The 12,415-nt window shown below is 37.7% G+C and overlaps 1 protein-coding gene across 2 annotated transcripts in view; it reads left to right on the top strand.

The window, feature by feature from the left end:
• Positions 1-891: 891 nt before the first annotated feature.
• Positions 892-12,415, top strand: part of coro2aa (coronin 2Aa) — a 35,039-nt gene continuing 23,515 nt past the window's right edge. Inside the window, exon 1 of one of the 2 annotated variants that reach the window (XM_054605159.1) lies at positions 892-1,264. Coding sequence is in view for 1 of the 2 variants with exons in the window: in XM_054605160.1 (XP_054461135.1) it covers positions 1,250-1,264 (15 nt within the window). In the remaining variant the exon portion in view is untranslated. The remainder of the gene's footprint in view (positions 1,265-12,415) is intronic. The other variant, XM_054605160.1, reaches the window with a different exon arrangement.

Here is a 12,415-nt window from a genome sequence, read left to right as displayed (position 1 = left end):
ATATTTATAATTGTTAAATTAGTTGTAAGTAAAAATATCCAAAAGGATCATCAAATGTATTTTTCAACTCATATTCAGTGAAACGCACCTGTTTCCTGTAATGGACATTAAAAACTCTTGTTTGCCACAAACCAACATATCAATACTGTCAGATTACTGCCTTCTTTTCTTTTTGATATAATAAGGAAGTGAGTCTTCCTCCTGGTGGCCTCCTGCTGTCATGAATCCTCTTGTGATGGCGGTGTATCAACACTGGGAGGCGACAAACGCCCTCAAAAACAGATGTGCACCAAACACCACTCACAAAATGACAAAATGTGTGCTCTTCAAAATATTATATAATAATAATAATTATAATGCATTTTATTTGTAGAGCGCTTTAGAAGGTACTTAACGGCACATTACATGGTAAAGACAGAAACAATAAGAGAAATAACAATGTAAACAAGGCAGAGACATGATATAAGGAATGCAAGATGGATTAAATCAAATGTGTTAAAAAGGGTAAAAGATACCTAAAAAAAACCTAATTTGATATGACTAATATATATATATTGTTATATTAAGGGCAGTCAGAGTGAATGTTGTGTATTTCATCCACTAAGGCTTCACCAGTGACACCTGCGTCAAGGCCCTGAGGCAAACTACACCTTTAAACCCTCATGAGTAACCTTGTAGAAACTCTATATAAGGTTATTATAAAGGTGGTTCAGTTTAGAATGACAAAAACAATATACTGAAACTGCTTAAGATACACAATTTAATATTAAAACAATAAGTCGATGTGATAGTTTTATGAATGAAAATATTGTTATCACCCTTTAATGATAATGACGCCTACAGTCCTGCTTGTAATCAACCCGGATTGCCTCGCCCCTCCCTCCCTCCTCTTCCTCCTCTCTCGTCGCATCCTGTGCTCTCGTCTCTCCTCATCCTCCTCCTCCTGCTCTTGTTTTCTTTTCTTTTTTTCATGGTGACTGTGCGGTGTGTTCAGGAGGCGCACATGCTCTGGATTTGAGCCAATTCACTCAGCTATATTTCTGCTGTCTGGTTTTTTTTTGGGGGGGGGTTGACTCTCAAGGTCGAGTCAGGCATCATGACTTTCCACTGACCACCATGCAACAACCACCGGTGCTTTAACACGACTCGTCTCCTCCGCCCGGCTGCTGCTCCACCACCTCCACCGCTGCACTTCACCCAGACCTCTCCAGGGGAAACTAACAGCACCTGCCGACGCCTATCGCACCATATGACCGTCTCGAAGGTGAGTCTACTTCAGTGTGAACTCCTGCAGCGCGTCGGTGCTCGCTTGTCATGTTGCAGACGTGTTGTCTCTGCAGCGCTGCACTGTTGTCGGCTTTACTCCTGCAGCTCTGCCATGCGGCTTCACTGCCTCACAACTCCCGGCTTCATGTGTGTGTGTGTGTGTGTGTGTGGGTGTTTTTAGCTGGTTGTTTTGTTACTTTTTTTTTTTAAAATCCGAAAACAGACTCTCCCTGTGAAAATAACAATATACTGAACAGCATACTGTGATGTTGTTGTATGATCTGTTAGAGAAGTTCACAGCTGTTTCTACTGATTTCACTCACAGATGAGCTATAGATAAAGATTATTTGATGTGCCTACAAAACGCCAGAAAACTGGACAAAAATGCTCAGAACCTTAAAGTTTAATCTGCAAATTTCTTGTTGTATATGAACTAGAGTCCAAAACCCAAATATGTTCAGTGTCCTAACTTATAGAGCCAAAAGTACCAAATGCTTGGTACATTTGAGAAGTTGGAAATGACTGAAACTGTTACATGCTGTTGTTTTATTTTAGTTCAGTGACATTTATTTATCAATTCATTATTTCAACTATAAATGATACCAGCTGATTCTTTATTTTGTTTTGAGGAAGACTGATTATTTTTTTTAGAGATAGTTCACATTGATCTGTAAAAATGTACAGCATTTAACTGGAAACTGCTGAATCTACAAACTAACTCATATGTAGCACTGAAAAGATGAGTCAACTTAGAGTTGATTAGTTGATAACTTGATTTAAATGAAAATTAATCACAAATAATACTAATAGTTGATTAATTGATTTATTATTAAAATAAGTTTTAGTTAGTTACAACTATTTGAATGTTATAGGATTTTCTCTATTTTGGGTTTTTGATAATAAGTTGGACAAAACAAACTGGGGATGCAAATTATTTTCTTTTATTTAATGATTAATCTGCTGATATTTTCCTGATATACTTAAAATGACCACAATAATTTCCAAAGACGAATCTTAACATTTCTTGGTTTATCCCACCAACAGTCCAAAAATCAAAACAGAATCACTTGACATCTTATTTGTTAAGGAAAAGCATTTAATCCTCATGTTTTAGATGCTAAATCAGCAAATGTTGATCAATTTTAAATGATTTGGTTGATTGATTGACAGATTTATTGACTAATCATTTTAGCTTTAAGGGTCATTGAAGTTTCAAATTTAGAAAGCGAAGATTCAAATTCTTTTTAGGGGTAGATCATAAAATGTCTGTCATTCACAGGAACTATATAATGATTAATGATTATTCGACTGAAAGTTAAGTTATCCCCAAGAATACTCAATAATTGATGAATTCTTTATATCAAGTTTCTCAAACATACATCATTGCGTATTTGACAGAACAAATGATCTGAATAACCTAAAAGATTTAAAATTCATATATCCCATCAACAAACAGTTTCTTCAAAAAATATCTTGAATATTCTGTTTGTACACATTTAGTGAAGGTCATCTCCATGTCTGCAACACATCATCAGTATAAGTGAAATCTATTATTTTGGCTCTGTGGGTGGTTGTTCCCGGTCCGTCCACCAGTCCACCAGATGGTTTGGATCCATTGTTTTTGCTCACTTTTGTATGGACGGACGTAAACAAACTTAAGACAAAAGAAAAAGCAGTTTGAGAGCTCTGAGGTTAATGACCCGAGTCTAATGGTCACCACATGTGGAAACAGTTGGAGAAATTTAGGATTTAGTGCCAACTGGCTCTTCTAGCATGGCATCACTTCCAAAAGAGGCAGCTCCAGAACCTGCCACTTGTTTGGGCTTGAGTAGTTTAACGCTGATCTGACCAATAATTCAATATGAATGTTATTTCTTATTTTCCATATTATGGTATATGTTGATATTGAACAATATTCTTTTTGTGATATTTATGTTTTCACCAACAACCTGAGGCCCATCGGGCTCCAGACCCACTAAAATATGGAATACTATAAATTAACTGTTATTTGAGTAGCCTGACAAGTTCATGTGCAACAAACTTTATTCTCTTTCCATTTATGTTTTGCATAACTGTGACCACAGATACAGTAAAGTCAGCTTCTACATTTGGCTCAGGACGTATCAGAAAGTTCTGTACTTGTTCTGTGAGTGAGCGAGCTCAACATTTTGGGAAATACACTTATATGTTTTCTTTCTGAGATTTTTGATACCTCAGTAGTATCAACCCCTCCTCCAACCTTTGGCAAGAAGTTTAACCATTCCCTTAAAGATCACAGGTCATGTCTAAGCCACATATTTAGCATTTTTATTCACTCTTTAATAATATACTGCCCACTTCTCTGCCCTGGCTCATTAACATTTAGGTCAGTTACACTTTGGCTTGTGCAGACATGTTTGGGAAGATTACTTGTACAAAAATGTAGGGGATGTTGGCTTGTGTTGTGATGCAAATATGTAGTCTCCTAACAAGACAGCGCACCAGTATCGCTAAGCAACCTGCGTGTGTTGATGTGAGATCACCAGCTTTTCATTCACAAACCTTGTGAGTGTCGTTTCAGTCAGAAATATGTTGAGTTTGAGTGAGACAGTGTGAGTCACGGCTTGTGGAGTAAAGAGGTGTCATGCCAGCTCTAGATCTGTCTAAGTAGGTTTGTCAGCTACCTAAAGGCATACTGCTGCCAAAATGAGCATTAGACTAATGAGTTTGCATCACATCTTCACTTGTGGGAAACAGAAACCTCCAGCAGACAGAATTAAACCTCACAAGCAGAACAACACATCTTCACGGCCTTGTACAGGTTTTTAATGAGGAGATTCTGGCATTTAAGGACACTTTACCTTATTTCTATTTAAATCTACTTCGTCTCTTGGGAAATCTGTTGTGCGCTTTCATTTTGTGCCATAAAGCGCCTTTTATCTCTGGCATGTTATCATCCAGACTGTTAACACATACCTGAGATTCTCCCACTTTTGTCCAACATGTGAGTTGTGCTGTTTGCTATGTGGTTATTCAGAAGCTCAGCAGCAGAGGCTCTTTTCCTTTTCTGCAAAGTTATTTACTGTTTATCTTGTGATGTAACGACAGCAACTAGAGTTGGGTTCTGTTTTCTGAGGTGGTACACAAACGGTTACAAGTGTCAAAGTCCTACCTGTAATTACTGCTGTGAATCGAAGGCGTGCTTTTAAACAAATATGCCCTTGAGCCTGAGGTCCTTATTGGCCTGTTTGTCTCTGCCAGGCTGCTGTTGTGCAATAAAGTGATCTCCAAATAACAGAAGGTATGTTTTTGAACAGTGTGCATTAATTACCTCAGACGCCTGTTGATATTTATTCTTAAAATTGCATGCAAGTGTATAGTTTTTAATCTCATGGTAACATGAGACAAAATATGCAGGACATGTTGTAGCTACTAGAGCTGAAACAGATAGCAGATTAGATGATTAGTTGATGGGCGGAAAATGATACAGGTAATCAGTTGCAAGAATTTTGTTTGACATTTTATGATAAAACATTTTTTAACAAATTAATTGGTTCAAGGTTCTCGAATGGAAATATTTCCTGTCACCTTTTGATCGGACACTTAATATCGTTGGGTCAAATAAACAGCTGATCTGGAGCTTTATCATTACATCACATCATTTTTTATTGATATATGGGATTTGGGGGATTTGGGACTGTTAAACCAACATGGATGATACATTTTTAAAGTACTCAGTAGAAATGAACATTTTAACATCCACATTTCCTTGACTTCTGGGCATAGACTGCATGCTGATGAGGATCATGTGAAATGATAGAAAGCTCTCGAACAGCTACTCAATGGATCTTGAGGTTAGATTGTTTTGTCAAGGTCAAGAATGAACTTTGAAACAGTTGGTCAGACAAAATAAGATATTTAAAGGGATCGCCTTGGGCATCTGACTGATGAGAAGAGGCCCAATTGAGCTGCAGCTCAGCAGTGTTTGAGCTGCAGCTCAGCAGTGTTTGAGCTGCAGAATGTGTTGAGTTTGTGGCATTTGATGGGTCATCAGGTGTTACTCCACACTGAGGTGAAGAAACCCTTTAAAGGGTGGTACTTTTAAGCGATTATGTAACCAACTGTTGTGTGTGTTCGGTAGGTGTGTACAGAATGCTAAATATGACAAAAGATAGTAATTAATCTGTTGCTTTATGATCATTTTAGAGGTCTGCCACTCATCATTGTCTTCAAATGAGTTGTTTTGTCCAGCTTACCCACAGATATTAAATAAAGACAACATAAAAAAAGAAGAAAATTTGAGCAGCTGGAACCAACTAATTGATTATCTTTCTCTATTAGCAAAATAAAAGTGTGGACTTGTGTCTTCTTGCAGCAACTAAATCAATAAATGTGTTCCCATTTGCCTTTTATACTGGATTATATCACTGATTTAGTAACAAGTTAAAAACAGCCTGAAGGTGAATGAGATCACCTCACATGTCCTCTGTTGCTTCACTATCAGAGTCAAACCACACTTTGAGCCTGGAGGTGGTGCAGAACCTGATGTTGTCACTAAATGCCTCATACATGACTATACCTCCAGAACAAAGCCCCCAGGGGGCTTCTGACTCCTCCACCACCATCACCACCACCCCCCATGTGGTCCGCTCCTCGCTGAACCAAGTGAAGGCTTGCCTCTCCGCCCAGCAGGGCCGAGGTGACTTCATGTTGTTTGTGCCCGTTTGTTCTCAAACTGTCAGGGAACCTGTTGAGACAGATTCATACTCCCTCTGTCAGGAGTCTTAAACAAATAATAATATCTAGAAACAACCTGTTGAATTTATGATTTTGTCTTCAAAAACCCATTACCTTAGAATATGAGTTATGTTTTCATTGTGTTCTTTGAAGTGCAGTTGAGTAATTTAACTCGCATTATGTAACTTTGCTGAAGGTTGACCACTCTAGGAAAATTACGCAATGATGGTAAACACTGGTAATGTAGTGCAACAGTAGAAAAGTGACATAAAATCAATCAATCATTTATGCATGAACCATCCTAACATAAGCTTCCTTTACCTAATAATCTAATGGTCATTCTACTAGTGGCAGCTTGAATTATTCTTTATGGCTGCAAATACAGATATTATTGATTATTCTGGCAAGTATTGTCGTGATTAGTCATCTATAAAAATAAGAAAATGGAATAAGAAGCTCGGTTTTGTCTGATTCATGTCTTTTTTTTATTTTGCATCAAGATATAAGTCTGATCTGTATCATCATTAACACTCTTCATCAATCGGTGCTAATTCTTCATCTTTGTTCTAACATTCTGAAATTACAGTGATGATTTTTGTTGATGGATTTTCATATTCACTTGATGCACTCAAGGCAGCAACCAAACTGATTGAAACCAAACTGCCATATTTGAGTGCTCAGGCTTTAGGAGACAATCTGCTGGTGGATGCTGAGGATGATTACTGTACTTGTCCTGACAATGGTTTATGGTTTCCAAAAATGCTCTTATGTAAGCGGAGAGTGTGCACGTGACCACAGAATCTCTCAATGCTATTGTCACGAACAGAAAGACCACCAGCTGACCCCTATAACTAAACTGCTGTTATTTGTCACTGCCGGTCCTGGTCATTAACACAACAAAGCTAAATCACTTTTGAAACAGTTTGTAAAAAAAAGACCTGTTTGTATTTCCAGTCCTCTCTTTACTGATACATCACTGTCACTCCGATCAGTCGTGGCAGGTTGTCCCGCATGTTTCTGACATGACAGCTGTCCGACTGTTTGGGGATTAACTGCTCCCACGTGGGGCAAACATGGAGGGGATTATTTAAAAAAATCAGAAAGGGAGAGAGAGTCTGTGGATTTGTGCAATGTCGTGCTCACAGTGCTTTTGTGCAATTTTTTTCAGGCTGCAGGGAGGAGACTCTGTGAAGGCCAAAGGAAAGAGGAAATCTCAGAGCTCCATTAAGAGGCAGAGTCAATCAAACTGTCAATAATCTGACACCGCTGGTTAGGAAATGTTCTGTTGCCACTTAGGTCTTAGCTTCCTGAGCGAAGGTTTTCAACCAAAAAAATACATGCCAATCTTTGAAAAGCCCAAGATATTTAACGCAGTTCTCAAGTTGGGACTGTTTCCTATCCTGGTGGCTGAAATGGTCCTTGCTTGTTTTATATTACCCAAGAAAGAAATGTATAGAAACACATTTGTATGGAAATTTTAAATATTACCAAGTTACATCCATACAGAGACATATTACTCATGATAAAACTTTACATTTTTATCTTGTATAAATGGAGTAAGAACATTTATGTCAAATTCGGCAACCATCTTTATTTGGATTAGTGTTGGTATAAAATGTTTCAGTGATTCTGGAATATAATATACATTTTTTACATCTACTGTGTTTTTCAAAAAATCACCGGCTATTTGTTTTTTATTGTTATTTTGAGTGGTAGAGATTTGTTATCCTTCTTTACTTGTAAATCACCTTGGTCCAAGGTCGGGACCCACCGACCTACAGCTTTTATTCCATCAAGGTTCAAATAGATTTTTTGCTCTTCTGGTAATGACGTACATCAGCAGCTAGCGGATGTATTTATTTAAGCAGCACTGTTTCAGTGTGTGTGCTCCTGTTGTTGTTTTCTGTAGTCAGAGGGTCTTAATCCTGAAGCAGATGGGTCAGCGGAGTTTGATTAATTATTCATAAAGAAAAGTAGATGTGTGTGTGTGTGTGCGTGCGTGTGTGCGTGTGTGTGTGTGTGTGTGTGTGTGTGTGTGTGTGCGTGTGTGTGTGTGTGTGTGTGCACACAGAGTATTGATTCCACAGCCCTAAAGTAGCCCTAATGGTTGTACCTCATGAAAAATGCTGTCAGAGCAAATGTATGTTTGCTCCCTGACAAGTCTTCTGTGTACATTTGTTTATTAGACTCAACAAGAGAAACATAAGGAAGGCTTCAACCTGCAGTAAATGGACTAGATCCCTAATATTATGTGCAGGTTAAAGCAGCTCATGTTTTAGGTCTATTGTAAAATAGGGATAGGAATTTTGAATCCACCACTGGTGCAGACTGAAATATCTCAGCAACCATTGAATGGTCTTTGAAGCAATGTTGCAAAGACATTCATGATCCCCAGAGGGTGAACGCTTATGTGTTTGGTGACCTGCCAACTTTTCATTTGATGCCAACTTCAAATGATCCATATTAATTTATTAAGGTAATTATTATTTCAACTTGGATGCTCAGTTAAAAAGTTGTCCTGATCCAATTATTAAAATCCTACTATCGGTCAATAGTGGTGTTAGTTTTTAGTGAAATGTTGTTAATGCTTAATGCTGTTGAATACATTTCCAAATTTGGTTAAGACATTTCTTTTCCCCTAAAGATGATTTGAAATAACTTCTGTAATCCTTTTATTTGTAATCTTGCACCTCCATCAGGGCAAAATTATTTAATTTCTCCATTATTTTGGATTATTGACCAAATCTGCAACTGATAACATTCTGATCAACCTTACTCTGACTTAAGTGCATATTTACAAATGTTAGCATGCTAACACGCTAATCTAAGATAGTAAACACTGTACCTGCTCAACAGCAGCATGTTAGCATTGTCTTTGTGATTGTGCTAGCATGCTGCAGCATTAAGCTACAGCCTGACTGAGCTCTTAGCGACTCTTTCTGAGTTTCTAGCCAAGATTTTGGATGTTGTGATTGTACACTTCTCAAAGTATTATTATTATGACTTTATACTCCTCAGTATGAGATGTCACAGACAACAGACTTTGGCATGAGCACATCAGCGTGCTGCACATTCTGTGTGTCGAGTATCACAACACGTTAATGCAGTTAGCTAATGTATTAGATCTCATTAGCGATGGCCTCCCTCAGCCTGATGGCACGGCGTGCACTGCTGCAGAACGCCGTCTGTGTATTGTTTATAGAGAGAGGCTGTGCCTATATAAAGGCCTGCTAATCCCCTTGAGTCACAGAAAGTGAAACTCACCTTGGCTACAGTTACTATGGTTATCATGGATGACCTTGGCTGGTGAGGCTCACTGACTGTATTAATTTAAGTGATCAGGATCCCTGTGACTTCTTTGGTCCACTCTGAGGAACAAGCCATTGCTGAATAATTGATCAACCCTCACCCTATTTGTCATTTAATATTTATTAGAAATAGTAAATTCTGCAATAAAATGCATCTCTTTACCATATCAAATCCTTGATTAGCACGTCTTGAGCTAATTTTAGAACATCAAACCTAGTTTTGTGCTGTTGCACATTTTTTTCTCCTCTGCCTTCTTCTCTTTGATGCTGAATATTTTTAATTGTGTCAGAGGCTTTTTCTGCAGCGGCCACTGGCTGTCTGCAGAGCAGCTTGGCTTAGTGGTAATTAATACTAGATAACAGAACCCTCTGGAGGCTACGACCTGAGACACAGTCTTGCCTCATGCTACGATGTGACATGACCCATGTTATAATTACCTCATATGATGTTGGGGGGGTTCCTTTTTATTTTAAGTGGTCTGCTATTTCTTAATAGGTCAACGTCACATTCAGTTAAGACTTCTTTTTGTTTTTTCTGTTCTGTCAAATGAACATAAAGGGAAACATTTCTTTCCTCCAATTGCAGTCCTTTCTTTACATACAGTTACCCATCTATGAAATGATCAGTAAACTACAGGATTTATTTAATAAATGGTAATTGTAGTTCTAGTTTCATTTAGCAAACAAATCAACTGATGGGAAGTACATGTACTTCTACCCAAGGTTTAACTGTATTTGGTGCTCTTCCAGTCTGTGATTTGATCATTTATGTGTTGTTTGCAATACAACCTCCATTGAGCCTGTCTTGAGGCTGGACCCTCTTACCGTAAGCCAATAAAGGAATTGATTTGGTTTCCAGCTCGTCAAACCCAGACGATGTTTGCTGTAGTTGTACTCCTGGATGCCAGACGTTTGTGTGTTTGTCTGCTAGATTACATTCTCTGTGTCTACAATCATCAAAGTATGCACAAATGATTCAATATATATGTATAACAGATTTAAACAAGCGAGCTAGTAAAATGCAGTTTACCTGAGCGTTTCTTTTGATGTGGATTCAGGGATTATTGGCTGTACAAACCGTCTTTCACTGCCAAAACTCGATGCAAGCAGGTGAGTGAGGCTGTGATGTCACTGAATGGAAACAGCTGTGGTATTGCAGATATTGGAGTGAATCAGATATTAAAGAATGAGGTGCGCTGCAGAGGCATGCTCACGTGTGACTCAAGCTAACCTGAGATGAGATCACCATTACATGGTGTACTTTAGAGGTCCATATGATGAAATGTGTTCTTTATTTCAAAACCACAGACATCAGCAACATATTTTTTAAATGACTGTTGTATTCTTATCAAATACTTTATTGGCAGCATCATTTCCTGTTTGCTGATTGCCAACAAGGCTCATCTTTTTGATTTTCTTTTTGATAAACTACCTGAAAACAAACTTTGTCTGGCAAAGATATAACTCAGGGAATGTATCCGTGAACTTGAGTCACAGTCTAAATCTGTTGAGACACCTGAGTAGATTATGATCTAAAACTTGATCATTCATGCTGTATCTTTGATTTATTACTGGGTTTTTTTCTTTGATTTATTACTGTTCTTTAATTTTGAATGATTTAAAAATCAATTACAATTCAAATGCAAACCTTTTTAATTCAGCAGCAAATTGGACTTAAAACATCAGTATATTATATATACAGATAAAATGAATACATCAGAGTCAGTTTCTGCCCAATATTTGTATTTGTGCAACTTTCATTTGAAAATCAAATGATTCATGCGCATGTCTAGTTTTTGACAAATCCGGTGAATTTAATAACTTAAAAACATGACGCAAAAATCTGCATATTCAATATTTCCAAAACTTTTTTTCTGTTTTCTCTCCTTTGGAAGCGGAAAAAGCTCAGGCAACTTTATCATCTCCTTTCCTCTTTACAGATAAGAGACTTTTATCACAATCAAGCTATGTTGAATGTTATTGAAATAACTTTTTTTTTTGGGGGGGGTCTCCAAAAACAGCCAAACACAAGTGACAATGAGGATTTGACTCTGGTTTGCCTGTCGAACACATTTTTTAGCCTATCTTTATAGTCTTGCTAACATCAGTCCACTCTTTTTTTCTTTTTTTTTTTGTTCCCTGAAGTTTCAGATTGATTAAACTTTATTCCACTCCAGACATTTCCTACTATGATACAACAGTATAGCATAATGTCTGACAGTACAATGTATACTGCCAACCTTAGCGTTAAAATTGATCTCCACAGCCAAATAAAAAATAAATTTGTCTTTCCATCGAAAGAAGTTGCATCTACCTTTTTATCACAATCAACCATAGTTCCTTGGAGCAGGAAATTTACATTACAATTTATAAAAGAGCACCTTAAAGGTAGGACAATATATTTGTAAAATATAAATACATTTATGAGATCACATTTACTCTTTTATAAATAATGTTACATACACCTTTTAACTGCATTTAATGATGCAACATTGGAGTCTCTAAACAACCCTCAATCACACCATTAATTGATTGATACTAGAATCTACTAGAGAATTGAGTGAATCAGTATCTTTCTGGACAGGTGTGGCTCCTCATTTGCACAGCAAAGCATCAAAACCAGAGCATAAACAACATGCAAATGAAAGATAAATTGGAAAAGGCTTGAAGCTGCTCTACAAATGTGCTCAGTAGTCGCATATTAGTTCCATATGAAGTGATACAAAAGGGTTTTATTCATAGGAAGGTGTAGCCCCAGCCCGTCATTTAGACATTTATTTGCTTTCTGAGTGACTCGTGTAAATTAATCTGTCTTTAATGGAGGTTTCTGTGTGCACTGGACTCATTTATCGACTGCACCTGTTCAGTTAAGTATATACTTGAATGGGACTCTTGAATGGGACTGCACTATTTGCTCAGTTGGTGCAAACACTTGTGCATTTAAAGCCCACAGTGAAAAAACCTAAAACTCACTCCAGCAATTTAGGCCCCAAATGGAGACAGGGGATTGCACTTGGCACTGAAACCAGGTGTTTTACAGTCACAACAGAGTCAGACAGATAATCAGCAACGACAAAGTGAGGAGGCGAAGGTCATTGTGTCTCTGTAGTCTCAAAGGCTCCGGC

The sequence above is a fragment of the Anoplopoma fimbria genome, chromosome 9 (genome assembly GCF_027596085.1).
Source record: "Anoplopoma fimbria isolate UVic2021 breed Golden Eagle Sablefish chromosome 9, Afim_UVic_2022, whole genome shotgun sequence".
Classification (NCBI taxonomy): Eukaryota; Metazoa; Chordata; class Actinopteri; order Perciformes; family Anoplopomatidae; genus Anoplopoma; species Anoplopoma fimbria.
This window is presented reverse-complemented; position numbering and strand designations above follow the sequence as displayed.